At 42.6% G+C, this 17,814-nt stretch overlaps 2 protein-coding genes across 2 annotated transcripts; both read right to left on the bottom strand.

Moving 5' to 3' along the window:
* Nucleotides 1-586: 586 nt before the first annotated feature.
* On the bottom strand, nt 587-5,791 carry LOC122322256 (uncharacterized). Its single transcript, XM_070279549.1, has 3 exons — nt 5,309-5,791; nt 4,408-4,714; nt 587-4,179 (listed from the first exon to the last, which is right to left on the bottom strand). Exons 1-3 carry the CDS (start codon nt 5,789-5,791, stop codon nt 587-589), a joined length of 4,383 nt encoding a protein of 1,460 aa, XP_070135650.1.
* A 498-nt stretch (nt 5,792-6,289) lies between these two features.
* On the bottom strand, nt 6,290-11,494 carry LOC122322255 (uncharacterized). Its single transcript, XM_043213945.2, has 3 exons — nt 11,012-11,494; nt 10,111-10,417; nt 6,290-9,882 (listed from the first exon to the last, which is right to left on the bottom strand). The coding sequence occupies exons 1-3, from the start codon at nt 11,492-11,494 to the stop codon at nt 6,290-6,292; spliced, it is 4,383 nt and encodes a 1,460-aa protein (XP_043069880.2).
* Nucleotides 11,495-17,814: the final 6,320 nt, after the last annotated feature.

Genomic DNA, 17,814 nt, shown 5'->3' with positions numbered 1-17,814 from the left:
GCAGAGACACAGGACACAAAAGCAGTAGAAATTATGAGGTTTGCCAGTGCAATTGATACCCTAGAATTAATAAGAAACTTGATTAGGCTTTAAAAAGTGATAGTTCCTCAGTTTCAAGATCTCTATGTGGGTTTAAAAGGATTATCTATGATTTTATTTCATGTATTTATTCTATAAAAAATTATTTGATGGTGTTTATGAATAGTGGACTGTATTATGGTTTTTATTATAGTTTTATGCATTTATTTTCACTATTTAGCGGGTTTACAATACTTTAAGCGGGGTTGCTATCAGCGAGCGGTTGCGGTTAATATCAACAAGCGAAAGCGGCCGGCTTGCAAAACGTGCATAAAAAGAACAGAAAAACGATCGCGTGATGTTCTAATACTAACGCATTGCACTGCAATTTCGGCTATGCGTGTGAGCTTAAAGCTCCCAAATGGTTACAATACAATGATGTGCGCAAAAATAGGTACTATAGGTAATAGGTAAAAATAGGCAAAAGTAAAGAAGCAAATGTAATACTATTTAAATGCAACAAAAAGACGAACTATTTCCCAACATACCGGCCCCCCTGAACGACGGTTCAGTTCAAAGGAAGCACAGCAATTTTCGTAATAGGGCGCTTGTAGATTCCCTTGGCGGTTTTAACGGTGACCACCCGAACCCTCTGATCCTGGCCAGGATGAACTTCGGTGACTCGTCCTAGCATCCACTTGCTTGGCGGTTGATTGGGCTCCTTCAGCACAACCAGTGTGTCCACGGCAACATTTGGAGCATCTTGATGCCATTTCGTACGAGGTTGAAGCGTGCTGAGATACTCGAGATTCCAACGTTTCCAGAAACCTTGAACCTTGGCCTGTAGTTGTCTCCAGCGCTGCAGTCTGTTGATATTTACATCCAGGAAAGATGGTTCTGGTACCGAAGTGAGAGGCTGACCTGTTAGAAAATGAGAAGGAGTTAGCGGGTTAAGACTGTGATCGCTAGGTGCGCATAAAGGGCGAGAGTTCAGAAGCCCTTCAATCTGAATTAACAGGGTCGAATACTCCTCGAATGTCAAGGCACTGCTGCCAATGACTCGTTTTAAGTGCAGCTTTATGGATCTCACACCAGTCTCCCAAATGCCTCCGAAATGGGGAGCAGATGGCGGAATGAAATGCCAATTAATCTCGTGGCTGGCCATGAAGCTTGAAATTTCTTCATCTTGACTTTGAGCTATTGCCATTCGTTGCATTTCAGCTAAATCTCTTTTGGCTCCATGGAAAGTCGTTCCATTGTCCGAGTATAAATCCGATATAGGTCCACGTCGAGACCAAAAGCGTTTGAAAGCGGCTATAAAGGCGGATGTCGTCAAATCGCTGACCAATTCTATGTGAATCGCTTTTGTAGATAGGCAGACAAAGATCGCAAACCAAGCTTTGCCAAATCTTGGTGTCCGGCCTGTCGATGTTTTGATTGACACAGGTCCAGCATAATCCAATCCAGTGTGCAGAAAACAACGGGCGGGTTGAACTCGAAACTCCGGTAAATCAGCCATAAGTTGAGAACTCGTGTGTCTTCGCTGCAGAAAGCAAGTTCTGCAATTGAATACAGTTTTGCGGACGAGGTTCCGAGCTCCTAGAATCCAATACCTTTGGCGTAGACTATGAAACGTGTATTCGACTCCAGCGTGTAACAATGCAGCATGTTGATAGCGAACTAGCAGACCAGCTATTGGAGATTCCTTAGGAAGGAGAATGGGATGCTTTGCGTCATAAGTAGCTATAGAATTATCGATGCGACCACCAACACGCATTACTCTCTGCTCGTCTAAAAAGGGTGTGTAGCGGATCAACTTCGATTTCTTCGACAATGGCTGTCCGGTAGTTAACTGCTTGTACTCCACGTTGAAGAACTCCTCTTGAGCGTGCGCAAAAATCTTAGCTCGTGCATATTGTAGCTCCCACGCCGATAGGAATGGTGAAAGTCGATTCCTCTCACGAAGACGATGAACGAAGCGAAGGCAGTAGCTGACTATCCTTAATAAACGGGACCATGAGGAGGATTTGTTGATCATACAAGATAGCGAATTTCCGTCGTCGGAAATGTGTAGATTAACTTTCGTTTCAGCCTTCATCTCTAGGCAGGCCTCTTCTTCTGTCGACAGAACAAACTTAGCTTTAACAGGTGGCCAAGCTGAACGTGACTGAGATAGCCAAGGTGGTCCATTCCACCATATTTGATGATCCACGAGGTCCTTTGGCAGTACTCCTCGCGATGCGCAGTCTGCGGGATTATCACCACTTCGAATATGTTGCCAGCAGCTGCGTGGGCAAACCTCTAGAATTTCAGCAGTGCGGTTGCAAACATAGGTGTTCCAAGTCCTAGGCAGAGAAGATAGCCAATGCAGGACTATTTCAGAGTCTGACCAACAATTAATTCTGGAAATAGGAACAGTTAATGATTGCTTGACCAGATAAATCAGTTTAGAGAGTAAATGAGCTGCGTTTAACTCTAGTCGCGGAATGGAGATAGGCTTAATAGGGGCTACGTGAGTTTTAGCCATAATCAGTTTGACAGCATATCCATTGTTGACTTCGACGCGGCTATAGATGACGGCAGCATACGCTTGAGATGATGCATCAGCAAATCCGTGCAGTTCCATTTCTTGATGTGGTGCAGATATGTAGCGAGGAACTCGACAAGTTTCCAATAAATGCATTTCCGATGCAAACTGTTGCCATCGTGTACATATTTGCTGCGGTAGTACTTCATTCCAATCGACAGAACTTAGCCAACTATCTTGAAATAGGATCTTCAGAAAAACAACAGGTGGCGAAAGCAAACCCAGCGGGTCGTAGATCTTGGCTAGTTCTGAAAGCAATATGCGTTTAGTAAGAGCAGTCGTAAATGCGGGGGTTTCTAATTTGAAGAAAATATAGTCCGGTTTTGGTTCCCAACACAATCCCAGGACTTTAACAAATCGAATTGAGCGGTCTTCCTCTAAATCCTCTGGTGGATACTCACAAATCTCCTTTGGCAACGACTTTAAAAGGGCGTAACAGTTTGAGCTCCACTTTCGCAATTTGAATTGAGCTTCGCTAAGAAGCAGAATCAATTCATCTTTGAGTGCAATGAGATCCTTGATGTTGTCGCATCCAGTAGGAATATCATCAACGTACGCGTCTCTGTTGAGCACGACAGCAGCGGTGGGATACAATTCGGCATAGTCATTCGAGAGCTGTTTAAGAACTCGAACTGCAATAAACGGCGATGAAGATAATCCATATGTTACTGTCAACAGTCGATAATGATCCAGCGTAGCGTTTTCATCCTTCCTCCAAACTATGCGTTGGTACTGTGTATGTTCGTCCGACACCAAAATGCCTCTAAACATCTTCTCGATGTCTGCACAAAATACATAACGATGCTGACGAAATCGAAGGCATACTCCAATTAAGTCCCGTTGAATAGGCGGTCCTATATGCAGTCGCGAATTAAGAGAATGACCCGTGGAATCCTTTCCAGAGCCGTCAAATACCACTCGGCAACGTGTGGTAGTACTATCTGGTTTAAAAACTGCATGGTGTGCCAAATAGTTGTAGCGTGCGGGATCCTCACCGCCTGCAGCAGCCGGAATCAATTCCATATGTCCTCGATTTAAATAATCATCCATGAAATCCACATATTGTTGTTTGAGTGCGGGGAATCTTCTAAATTTCCTTTCCAAAGCGGCGAAGCGGTTTAAAGCCTGTGGCAAAGTGGAGCCAATTGGCGTGCGGGGCTCCTTGAATGGGTATTGAACAATATAAACACCATCTTCTCTACGAGCATGTGTTTTCAGAAAATGTTGTTCGGCGGGATCACTGGCGTCTATCGTTGTTTTACTCGGATGCACTTGTTCCATGTCCATAAATGAGCGAACTAAGGAATCCAAATCTTCATAAGCGTGATGAACTTGTGCGTGCGTAGATGCTTTGTTACCATCAGTGTAGCTGCCTGTAATAACCCAACCAAAATTAGTATGCAGTGCGATGGGGTATTCGATACCAAACTCTCGGCGATGTCCAGTATATAAGTTCCACAGCTGATCAGCGCCTAAGATAACGTCGATTTTGCCCGGAGATCCAAACGTCGGGTCAGCTAGCGGTAGGCTGCGAATCTTGGTCCAAATAGTTGCATTTGATTTGACCTGCTGAGCTGGAATCGTAGAAGTTAGAGAACTCATAATTAGACAAGAGACTTCCAATGATGCAGTCGTGGTTCTTGAGAGTAAGGTGAAGCTAGCGCGACCTCGGCTAACACCAGCCGGGTTAGCACCTAAACCAACTACCGAAATGCGGGCATGCGTGCGAGGAATTCCGATCCTTTGGATAAACGACTCAGATACCATGGTTATTGTTGATCCAGTATCGAGCAATAACCTACACGAGGTCTCGTTTCCCCATGTGTCAATAACATTGGCGACAACAGTTGGCAGTAGGGCTGGATTGTTGGCCCTCTCCAAAATATGATGGCTAACAGCGGCAGTATTCGTATCAGCGGCAGTCGAGTGCGCAGGTGCCACAGGAACCGATCTTGCTTCAATCGGGTGTACTAACGTGTGATGCTTAGCGTTGCATTGACGGCAAGTGTTCGATGAATTACAATCCCTGACTTGATGCGATCGACTCAAGCAGTTGAAGCATAATTTTGTATCCTTGGCGAAGGTGCGGCGGCTGACTACATCCAGTGCCTTGAATTCATTGCATGAATATATAGAATGCTGTCCTTGGCAATATATACATTCGCGAGACGACTGAGTTGATCCACTGGCATGAAAAGCGGCTTGGCGGCGTCTACTCTGGGCTGGTCTTGAGGGTTGCATTGCGGGTAAATCCTGACAAGACTCCAAAGTATCACAATGAGCGAAAAGAAAGGCGAACAGCTCCTCTATGGTGACGTCTTCAGTGGCCGATAAACTGCAGTTGGCCCAAGCTTGTTTAATTTCTGAACCTAACTTTGACAGCAAAATATGAATGAGCCATACATCGCGGCTGTCACAGTTCAGCGCATGTAAGCCTCGAATGCATTCGTCGGCCGAGTCAATTACCTTGCGTAATTCTGCAATATTCGAATTGTTAGCGGTTGGCAACGATAAAAAATTCTGAACAAACGATCGAGCGATGAGCGACCTTTTATTATAACGATTTTCTAATTTTTCCCATGCGTCTTGGTAATTATCATTACAGACGGCAATATGTTTAATTAGGGACAGTGCTTCTCCCTCCAGATATGATTTGAGATAATGAAACTTTTGGCACTTGGAGAGCTTTTCGTTACTATTTACTGAGCTTAAGAACAGATCACTAAACTGGCTCCAATCCTCATATTTACCAGAAAATGTGGGAATCCGAATTTTCTCAAACCTTAAATCAGCAGTTCCCGATGAAGTATGAATTTTCTCCAAAAGGTTGTTTTGTCCCTCAAATAGGCGTTCCACTGTACTTGAAAGTAGAATGTTCGACTGGTCCTGTCCATGATCCTGACCTCCCATGTCCTTGATGGCGTTACTAAAAATAACATGCGCGGCGTAGAACTTGTCTTCGTATTCGGGTATGTCCAATCCAGGGTCTTCATATCCCTCCTCCAAGTGAAATTCCACTAACTCATCTGAGAGCTCCATAAAGTGGTTGAAAGTGGCGACCAAACGCTCCAGCTTGAATTGCAATGTTTCCACATTCTCACATCTTTGTGAAAACTCCACAGCACTGTTGAGGGTGCGCGTTATTTGCCCCTTGCAGGCACCACGTTGTTGAATCGTTCTATGCATTATCGCGTTCATGACGAAAAAACGGTAAATTTGTCTCTAATGTTCACAAAAGTAAATGCACAAATAAACGCGGGTATCCGGCTCGAACGGACCAAATTTTGTTATGTTTATGAATAGTGGACTGTATTATGGTTTTTATTATAGTTTTATGCATTTATTTTCACTATTTAGCGGGTTTACAATACTTTAAGCGGGGTTGCTATCAGCGAGCGGTTGCGGTTAATATCAACAAGCGAAAGCGGCCGGCTTGCAAAACGTGCATAAAAAGAACAGAAAAACGATCGCGTGATGTTCTAATACTAACGCATTGCACTGCAATTTCGGCTATGCGTGTGAGCTTAAAGCTCCCAAATGGTTACAATACAATGATGTGCGCAAAAATAGGTACTATAGGTAATAGGTAAAAATAGGCAAAAGTAAAGAAGCAAATGTAATACTATTTAAATGCAACAAAAAGACGAACTATTTCCCAACATACCGGCCCCCCTGAACGACGGTTCAGTTCAAAGGAAGCACAGCAATTTTCGTAATAGGGCGCTTGTAGATTCCCTTGGCGGTTTTAACGGTGACCACCCGAACCCTCTGATCCTGGCCAGGATGAACTTCGGTGACTCGTCCTAGCATCCACTTGCTTGGCGGTTGATTGGGCTCCTTCAGCACAACCAGTGTGTCCACGGCAACATTTGGAGCATCTTGATGCCATTTCGTACGAGGTTGAAGCGTGCTGAGATACTCGAGATTCCAACGTTTCCAGAAACCTTGAACCTTGGCCTGTAGTTGTCTCCAGCGCTGCAGTCTGTTGATATTTACATCCAGGAAAGATGGTTCTGGTACCGAAGTGAGAGGCTGACCTGTTAGAAAATGAGAAGGAGTTAGCGGGTTAAGACTGTGATCGCTAGGTGCGCATAAAGGGCGAGAGTTCAGAAGCCCTTCAATCTGAATTAACAGGGTCGAATACTCCTCGAATGTCAAGGCACTGCTGCCAATGACTCGTTTTAAGTGCAGCTTTATGGATCTCACACCAGTCTCCCAAATGCCTCCGAAATGGGGAGCAGATGGCGGAATGAAATGCCAATTAATCTCGTGGCTGGCCATGAAGCTTGAAATTTCTTCATCTTGACTTTGAGCTATTGCCATTCGTTGCATTTCAGCTAAATCTCTTTTGGCTCCATGGAAAGTCGTTCCATTGTCCGAGTATAAATCCGATATAGGTCCACGTCGAGACCAAAAGCGTTTGAAAGCGGCTATAAAGGCGGATGTCGTCAAATCGCTGACCAATTCTATGTGAATCGCTTTTGTAGATAGGCAGACAAAGATCGCAAACCAAGCTTTGCCAAATCTTGGTGTCCGGCCTGTCGATGTTTTGATTGACACAGGTCCAGCATAATCCAATCCAGTGTGCAGAAAACAACGGGCGGGTTGAACTCGAAACTCCGGTAAATCAGCCATAAGTTGAGAACTCGTGTGTCTTCGCTGCAGAAAGCAAGTTCTGCAATTGAATACAGTTTTGCGGACGAGGTTCCGAGCTCCTAGAATCCAATACCTTTGGCGTAGACTATGAAACGTGTATTCGACTCCAGCGTGTAACAATGCAGCATGTTGATAGCGAACTAGCAGACCAGCTATTGGAGATTCCTTAGGAAGGAGAATGGGATGCTTTGCGTCATAAGTAGCTATAGAATTATCGATGCGACCACCAACACGCATTACTCTCTGCTCGTCTAAAAAGGGTGTGTAGCGGATCAACTTCGATTTCTTCGACAATGGCTGTCCGGTAGTTAACTGCTTGTACTCCACGTTGAAGAACTCCTCTTGAGCGTGCGCAAAAATCTTAGCTCGTGCATATTGTAGCTCCCACGCCGATAGGAATGGTGAAAGTCGATTCCTCTCACGAAGACGATGAACGAAGCGAAGGCAGTAGCTGACTATCCTTAATAAACGGGACCATGAGGAGGATTTGTTGATCATACAAGATAGCGAATTTCCGTCGTCGGAAATGTGTAGATTAACTTTCGTTTCAGCCTTCATCTCTAGGCAGGCCTCTTCTTCTGTCGACAGAACAAACTTAGCTTTAACAGGTGGCCAAGCTGAACGTGACTGAGATAGCCAAGGTGGTCCATTCCACCATATTTGATGATCCACGAGGTCCTTTGGCAGTACTCCTCGCGATGCGCAGTCTGCGGGATTATCACCACTTCGAATATGTTGCCAGCAGCTGCGTGGGCAAACCTCTAGAATTTCAGCAGTGCGGTTGCAAACATAGGTGTTCCAAGTCCTAGGCAGAGAAGATAGCCAATGCAGGACTATTTCAGAGTCTGACCAACAATTAATTCTGGAAATAGGAACAGTTAATGATTGCTTGACCAGATAAATCAGTTTAGAGAGTAAATGAGCTGCGTTTAACTCTAGTCGCGGAATGGAGATAGGCTTAATAGGGGCTACGTGAGTTTTAGCCATAATCAGTTTGACAGCATATCCATTGTTGACTTCGACGCGGCTATAGATGACGGCAGCATACGCTTGAGATGATGCATCAGCAAATCCGTGCAGTTCCATTTCTTGATGTGGTGCAGATATGTAGCGAGGAACTCGACAAGTTTCCAATAAATGCATTTCCGATGCAAACTGTTGCCATCGTGTACATATTTGCTGCGGTAGTACTTCATTCCAATCGACAGAACTTAGCCAACTATCTTGAAATAGGATCTTCAGAAAAACAACAGGTGGCGAAAGCAAACCCAGCGGGTCGTAGATCTTGGCTAGTTCTGAAAGCAATATGCGTTTAGTAAGAGCAGTCGTAAATGCGGGGGTTTCTAATTTGAAGAAAATATAGTCCGGTTTTGGTTCCCAACACAATCCCAGGACTTTAACAAATCGAATTGAGCGGTCTTCCTCTAAATCCTCTGGTGGATACTCACAAATCTCCTTTGGCAACGACTTTAAAAGGGCGTAACAGTTTGAGCTCCACTTTCGCAATTTGAATTGAGCTTCGCTAAGAAGCAGAATCAATTCATCTTTGAGTGCAATGAGATCCTTGATGTTGTCGCATCCAGTAGGAATATCATCAACGTACGCGTCTCTGTTGAGCACGACAGCAGCGGTGGGATACAATTCGGCATAGTCATTCGAGAGCTGTTTAAGAACTCGAACTGCAATAAACGGCGATGAAGATAATCCATATGTTACTGTCAACAGTCGATAATGATCCAGCGTAGCGTTTTCATCCTTCCTCCAAACTATGCGTTGGTACTGTGTATGTTCGTCCGACACCAAAATGCCTCTAAACATCTTCTCGATGTCTGCACAAAATACATAACGATGCTGACGAAATCGAAGGCATACTCCAATTAAGTCCCGTTGAATAGGCGGTCCTATATGCAGTCGCGAATTAAGAGAATGACCCGTGGAATCCTTTCCAGAGCCGTCAAATACCACTCGGCAACGTGTGGTAGTACTATCTGGTTTAAAAACTGCATGGTGTGCCAAATAGTTGTAGCGTGCGGGATCCTCACCGCCTGCAGCAGCCGGAATCAATTCCATATGTCCTCGATTTAAATAATCATCCATGAAATCCACATATTGTTGTTTGAGTGCGGGGAATCTTCTAAATTTCCTTTCCAAAGCGGCGAAGCGGTTTAAAGCCTGTGGCAAAGTGGAGCCAATTGGCGTGCGGGGCTCCTTGAATGGGTATTGAACAATATAAACACCATCTTCTCTACGAGCATGTGTTTTCAGAAAATGTTGTTCGGCGGGATCACTGGCGTCTATCGTTGTTTTACTCGGATGCACTTGTTCCATGTCCATAAATGAGCGAACTAAGGAATCCAAATCTTCATAAGCGTGATGAACTTGTGCGTGCGTAGATGCTTTGTTACCATCAGTGTAGCTGCCTGTAATAACCCAACCAAAATTAGTATGCAGTGCGATGGGGTATTCGATACCAAACTCTCGGCGATGTCCAGTATATAAGTTCCACAGCTGATCAGCGCCTAAGATAACGTCGATTTTGCCCGGAGATCCAAACGTCGGGTCAGCTAGCGGTAGGCTGCGAATCTTGGTCCAAATAGTTGCATTTGATTTGACCTGCTGAGCTGGAATCGTAGAAGTTAGAGAACTCATAATTAGACAAGAGACTTCCAATGATGCAGTCGTGGTTCTTGAGAGTAAGGTGAAGCTAGCGCGACCTCGGCTAACACCAGCCGGGTTAGCACCTAAACCAACTACCGAAATGCGGGCATGCGTGCGAGGAATTCCGATCCTTTGGATAAACGACTCAGATACCATGGTTATTGTTGATCCAGTATCGAGCAATAACCTACACGAGGTCTCGTTTCCCCATGTGTCAATAACATTGGCGACAACAGTTGGCAGTAGGGCTGGATTGTTGGCCCTCTCCAAAATATGATGGCTAACAGCGGCAGTATTCGTATCAGCGGCAGTCGAGTGCGCAGGTGCCACAGGAACCGATCTTGCTTCAATCGGGTGTACTAACGTGTGATGCTTAGCGTTGCATTGACGGCAAGTGTTCGATGAATTACAATCCCTGACTTGATGCGATCGACTCAAGCAGTTGAAGCATAATTTTGTATCCTTGGCGAAGGTGCGGCGGCTGACTACATCCAGTGCCTTGAATTCATTGCATGAATATATAGAATGCTGTCCTTGGCAATATATACATTCGCGAGACGACTGAGTTGATCCACTGGCATGAAAAGCGGCTTGGCGGCGTCTACTCTGGGCTGGTCTTGAGGGTTGCATTGCGGGTAAATCCTGACAAGACTCCAAAGTATCACAATGAGCGAAAAGAAAGGCGAACAGCTCCTCTATGGTGACGTCTTCAGTGGCCGATAAACTGCAGTTGGCCCAAGCTTGTTTAATTTCTGAACCTAACTTTGACAGCAAAATATGAATGAGCCATACATCGCGGCTGTCACAGTTCAGCGCATGTAAGCCTCGAATGCATTCGTCGGCCGAGTCAATTACCTTGCGTAATTCTGCAATATTCGAATTGTTAGCGGTTGGCAACGATAAAAAATTCTGAACAAACGATCGAGCGATGAGCGACCTTTTATTATAACGATTTTCTAATTTTTCCCATGCGTCTTGGTAATTATCATTACAGACGGCAATATGTTTAATTAGGGACAGTGCTTCTCCCTCCAGATATGATTTGAGATAATGAAACTTTTGGCACTTGGAGAGCTTTTCGTTACTATTTACTGAGCTTAAGAACAGATCACTAAACTGGCTCCAATCCTCATATTTACCAGAAAATGTGGGAATCCGAATTTTCTCAAACCTTAAATCAGCAGTTCCCGATGAAGTATGAATTTTCTCCAAAAGGTTGTTTTGTCCCTCAAATAGGCGTTCCACTGTACTTGAAAGTAGAATGTTCGACTGGTCCTGTCCATGATCCTGACCTCCCATGTCCTTGATGGCGTTACTAAAAATAACATGCGCGGCGTAGAACTTGTCTTCGTATTCGGGTATGTCCAATCCAGGGTCTTCATATCCCTCCTCCAAGTGAAATTCCACTAACTCATCTGAGAGCTCCATAAAGTGGTTGAAAGTGGCGACCAAACGCTCCAGCTTGAATTGCAATGTTTCCACATTCTCACATCTTTGTGAAAACTCCACAGCACTGTTGAGGGTGCGCGTTATTTGCCCCTTGCAGGCACCACGTTGTTGAATCGTTCTATGCATTATCGCGTTCATGACGAAAAAACGGTAAATTTGTCTCTAATGTTCACAAAAGTAAATGCACAAATAAACGCGGGTATCCGGCTCGAACGGACCAAATTTTGTTATGTTTATGAATAGTGGACTGTATTATGGTTTTTATTATAGTTTTATGCATTTATTTTCACTATTTAGCGGGTTTACAATACTTTAAGCGGGGTTGCTATCAGCGAGCGGTTGCGGTTAATATCAACAAGCGAAAGCGGCCGGCTTGCAAAACGTGCATAAAAAGAACAGAAAAACGATCGCGTGATGTTCTAATACTAACGCATTGCACTGCAATTTCGGCTATGCGTGTGAGCTTAAAGCTCCCAAATGGTTACAATACAATGATGTGCGCAAAAATAGGTACTATAGGTAATAGGTAAAAATAGGCAAAAGTAAAGAAGCAAATGTAATACTATTTAAATGCAACAAAAAGACGAACTATTTCCCAACAGATGGATACTCTAAATCTTTGTAAATTTTAAAATTATTCAAACTTTTTACAAATTAATAGGTATTCAAAGTTGGCCTTTCCTTGTATATTTCCTTAGTGAACTTCCGTGGCTTTTTCTTTCCCCCATTGGGAGGCTATTCGATGACAATCAATGGTTTTTGGTCTGCTGCACACACTGGACTGGACCCAAGCTCAAGCTCTATGGCGATGAGGCTACTTCTGGACTCCTGCAAGGATGTCTATGCATGAGCATGTGTACCGTGTTCTGTTCTGTGAGACCTGTGTTGGTGCCACGCTTCATAAAGGATTCAAATTCGAGTGCATCAAGCGGATCCGAGTGGAGTGCCTGGTCTAATTCCAAATAAATGAAGTGTATGGCAAACAATGTGGTCCAGTTCAGGGATAAGAGCTTCTCAAATCTGCTGGACAAACTTTATCGTCCTTCACCCAGGCAACACACCAACTGTGTTTGGTATTTTTCGTTTACTCTCAGCAATCTCCTTTTTTTTTCGTCTTTGTGGTTTTTGGCATCCTCTGGTATAAATGCATTTCGTTTTGGTCTTCTCTAGTTCATAGCTTTTTTCCAAAAATTAATTAACTTTGAATGTTGGAACCCCTAGGGCCATGTTACTTTCCGAATCCTTTGTGGTATCAGTTGGTGTGTCTATCTGGGCCTAACTAATTAAAAAGTCAACAAAAGCCAATCATAACAGAGGATTGACAGTTTTTTGCTTCTTTTTTGTGGATACACCCGATAAAAATATCTGAATATAAGCCCCCTTCAAGACTTAATCAAGTGCAGCATTTCCCTTCAATTTCATGTGCAACTTGAATTGCAACCGCCCAAAGCTGTCAATCAGCGTGTGTTGCAGGTGGTGCAGCAAATATTAAAATGGGGGAGGAAGATCCACCCGAACTCAAGGCATTTGGCTAAATGCCGCTGATTGCTTTTGCGAGACAAAAGGCGTAAAAAGCAGCAAAGTCCTTGCCAGTCAAACATTGCATAAAATCCCATTTAATGCCAAGCCGCCACATGTGTCTGCCGCTGCTGCAACAACTGACGACCCACCCACCCACTCAACCACTGGCGTGCAGTTTTCTCTGCCATTCTAATGGAATTTTCCTCATGACTTAATTCAAACAATAAATGCGCTCAATTGAATGCAATTTTCATTCGCCGTTTCCGCAACCTTTTTTTTTGTAATTTTTTTCTAAAAATATTGTAAAGGATATTTCTGGCCAGGATCCTGCGGTTACACACCACTGATAAAGCCACTTGAGTGCAGCATGGGGGAATGCCTCGAACACATTTTCGATGACGTTTGCAATTTTTTTGCTTTCGTTCTTGTTTTCGCTCCTTTGGACGTCCTTTGTATGCTGTTTCCGTTTGCTTTTCTGGCTTAATAAACGTATACAATTTGTTAATTTGTACAGGATCAAACACGAGAGTCGTCCTTGCCGGTTCTGTCTCGTTTTCGCCGCTTCCTGCTGCTACTGCATCCTGGTAATTAGTTCCTTTTGCTAAACTCCGAAAAGCTAATTAGATTTTGGACGAGGCAAAAAAAAGATTTCATTAAATGCATGCGGTAAATGAATTCTACCGAGGAAGAAAAAAGCCAGAAAAAGGCTTAAAATGAAAGCGAACCCGGATTTTAGGAATTAAAGATAGAAACTTGAGAGGTTAAGTAGTATTATTTCCATTCTACATTATTCATATCGTTTTATAACAATTGCCAATAAAAACATATATGTTGATCTGATACAATTCAAATGAATACAGCTTATTTAAATCATAATTGCCCTCCACACAGAAATCAAACATTAACTCTAAATACAAACTCTAATATTAAAACAAACCAATTAATTCAACACATCTAACCATGAAGAAAAAAATAAGCCTGGTTTCATTAATTAAATTAAAATCCACTTAGAAGCTCATTAAATGCAAATCTCAACGGGTCAGATTTTATGTGTAGAAAAAACGAAACCAAATCGGGCAAAAAAGAAAACAATTCTAACCACAAAAACGCATTAAATGATTTGCGTAATTTACACAAAACAAAAACAAATTGGGCAAACCAACCCGAAGCGAAAAGTAAGGGTAAGCCGAAGCCAAATAGCAAAAAATAAATAGCGGTCCGAAACCGCATGTTAATTAAAAATCAAACTAATTTCCTAATTGCAAAGCTCACCAATCATTAAACACCAAAATGGGGAAACCCGAAACGAACATCATCATAAAAAAAATCCATGAAATTCCTTTGATTTATTTCCAATAAGGGTACGGGAGCGGACCATTTGACCAATTGTCACACGATTAAACAGACAAATTCGAAAATAATTTTTCATTAAATGCAATGCAAATCAAATGGAAAGCCAATCTGTGGCATATGTCAAGGGTTGAGTTAAAAAAAGGGAGTGCGGGTGGCCATAAAAAGGGGGTGAGTGAAAGGGGCAACACTGCATTAATCCTGTTACACGCGTTCATGTTCCGTGGCGGCTTTATAAAATTGTATCGGAAAGATGAGAGCCACTGTTGGTTAGACTAACAGATTCCCTCGTATAGAGTATATTTAGAGGGTAAAAAAATATAAAATTAAAATTAATAATTAAGCTGGTTTAATATAACATTTCTTAACAAAAATACAATCGAATACAATCCTTATAATCGAATATCCTACAATCTTCATATCGTTATTTGTTTATGAAATTAAATAAATTTTTTCCCATCCTTCTACATTGGGGAAAAAACACTTCCTAGGATATAACAAACGTCGTTTAGTTTTCTCATTTCATTTGGTGTAACTTTTTTTTGGGTTTAATTAAAATCCGCAGAGCAATGTGTTCTCCCCTCCGGCCATTCCGGCCAACTCCCGGAAAAGTAGGCAACACAAAAAAATGGCATTTGCATATCACAAGCTGATGCCAAACACAAAAACCCTATACCACCGATACGAATATGCACATACAGAGAGCATATATGCAACATATTGGATAGAAACAAATAAACAACGAAACAAACATACATTTGGACTCTATAAATTTCAATTTATTTGCGTAAATCATTTATTTTGCGTAATTTTCAGCTTAATTTCAGGCGTAAAGATTCCTGTTTGGGGTTTTGGGCTTGGGTTTGAGTTTTTTAGCGGGTTTACCAGGGGAAACCCTCATAAATCAATTAGGACACTCTTTGCCAGATTTTGGCAGCCAATTTTTGGTTTTGCGGCTTATTTGCTTTGCATAATTTTTTTCCACTCCTCTGTGAAATTTGTTTTGACATTTTGTGGTTCAGAATTTGGGTTTCGGTTTTGGTTTTTGGCTCAGGTGTTGCTTCCCCACATGATGCACATTCGTGTGTCACTTTTTTGCTATGATTAATTGCGCATTTGAAGCTGATTTATGAAGTGCCCTTGGTCTAAGCCAGTTGCAACTCATTACTTTATCGAGGGGTTATAAAGATGGACCAACGTGTTGGCCAGCCAATTAGTGTAATGGACGCAGAAATGTTTGGGTTGGATGGCGATGGATTAAGTGTTTTCCTGGGTTCCATTTGCAATATCTTTCATTAGTATATCTAGTCAAGCAAAAGCCCACAAAGGGCTAATCTATTTAAAGGTAGTTTAAATAGATTTTATAAGAATATATTGGTAGATTTAAGAAAAATATTAAAAGGGTTAAGGGGCATGTTCTCACTAGCTACTCCCGAACCACAGCCACCCTCAGCAAACCACCTTCTGCGGTTTCTGCAACTGAAATGTTTACACAATCGCCACTGAGCTCGGTCGCCCGAAAACCCAAAAACCAAACTTCAACAATAGCAAAAACAAGACTCCAGAGTCTGAAGCTAAAAAGTTTACCGGAATAAAAAAAACAACTAACCAAACAAACGCCAACAGCTACGGGATATATCCGGAATAAATTCGCGAGCGGAACCCGCGACTTCTTCACGGGGCAATCAAGCGTATGAGCAATTTTACGTGGCAATTAAAACAAAGACTCCGCGGCACACGTAAAGGCTTTGCAGCTGGAATCCTTTTTTCTCACAAGCGGAATCAGCAACAGCTTCTCAACTTTTTCACCCACTCGTCCATGGCAGCCAGAGGTTTTCTTAAATTAACTCGGCAGCCAACGGCGTCTGTTCGGGAAAGTGCTAGCGACAAGAACAATAAACAGGATAAGTTTTACTTAAGTTGGGTAACGAATTCATAGATACCCTAGGGTTTCAGAGTTTATCTTTATAGACCAATGGGTATAACAACTGCCGTAACTTTCCCTGTCCCAACAATCATTTCACGTTCTTGGGCAAAGTTAAACAAATGTAATAATTGTTCTAGCAAACTTCTGTTCAAACACTGGCGGCTGTCACAGGATTTGGTCCTCTAGGCACGTTTATTCGTCGGCATGGATTCGGGCAATTTGTTGTTATTCCTGCTAATGTTTGTCGCCACTATTTTTTAGACTAGCTGTGATTGTTTCTACTTCCACTTTCGGTTCACTCCAGAGTTTGTTTGGACTGGGACGCGTGTCCTGCTAATGCGCCTGGGGGTGTTAAAGTCAGCCCACCGTCGAGATACTGTTGTGCTTCTCAATGGGTTCTATTATTTTTGTGTGATTCGATTTTGATTTTTGACGAATTTGTATTATTTTTTTGTATTTCTGGCTGGCGTGTGTCTGTGTAAATGTTTTGCAATTGTTTGTTGGCATTTGTGCGTGTGCCTCACCACGCTCTCTCTACATTTTGGACTTTGGATTTTCAAGGACCTTCTACCAACAACCCTAGAAGTGCGTGAAAAAATTACGAAAGGTTGGGGTAGACACGTTTTCCATTTAAGTTGCTGCAATTTCACAATTGGAAATTAGAAAATGAAGTCGTTTGAAAATGTTTTCAAGGATTTTATAGAAGGGTTCGGGTTGCGCTATATCATTGTGAAACGAGATCAGTAGATCTCGAGTGGTTTAACAATGGGCGGGGTTTTGGTGGTTTTTTTTTAAAAGCATTATATATGCTCCATTATAATGGGTTTAATTTGACAGAAACGAGAAGAGTCATAAGAAGTGGCCATTTAAAGAAAACCAATAGGAAAATGATATAACAGATTATGGTTTAGTAAGGTTATTTTTATGGTACCTTTTAAAAAACTGTTTCCCAGAGAGCAAGGGTATAGAGCTTATTTACCATAGCACTTTGCTCAATAACTTACTCAAATTTTTCTATACTATACTCCTAAGTAAATTAGCAAAACTCACAAAGTTATTAAAGCCCAACCATCTAGATTCCCACTCTTACTTCAAAACTTACCGAAGCGTTGATGAATGAAAATAGGCCTTAATGTGCTGAGGGTCTAGAAAAAGCTAAAATCAAATCATACTTTTAAGCTTAGAGAAGGCAACAAAAAACGAAATCAGTAAAAAAAATATAAACTATGAAAATCCACATAAAATCCCAACCACCCCCTTCGACCCAGTCGAACACTTCAAAAAAGCGAAGAGCGAGCGGAAAAAAATCAAATGTTCAAGACAACGACGGCGGCAGGGAACACGTGTCTCTTTCTGGGAGCTTACAACCCGGACACGTGACCACCATCATGTTTGCTTACATTCTCGACTGACTTGACTGACGTATGGGTAAACGACGATGATGAAGAAGGACTCTGTGGGAGGAGGACTATGCCGATGATGGTGAGGTGGCCGACTATGGCGATCAATCAAGGTCCAATTGACAATGCAAAACAGAGTTGGAAAAAGTTGATTGCAGGTACAGTTGCCAAAGCTGACCAGTGGATTGATTGAAATATTTTCCCTCAAAAACAGTAGAATCCTTCCTTATTCAATACTTCAGTGGGCT

Source organism: Drosophila bipectinata, chromosome 3L, assembly GCF_030179905.1.
Source record: "Drosophila bipectinata strain 14024-0381.07 chromosome 3L, DbipHiC1v2, whole genome shotgun sequence".
Lineage (NCBI taxonomy): Eukaryota > Metazoa > Arthropoda > Insecta > Diptera > Drosophilidae > Drosophila > Drosophila bipectinata.
This window is presented reverse-complemented; position numbering and strand designations above follow the sequence as displayed.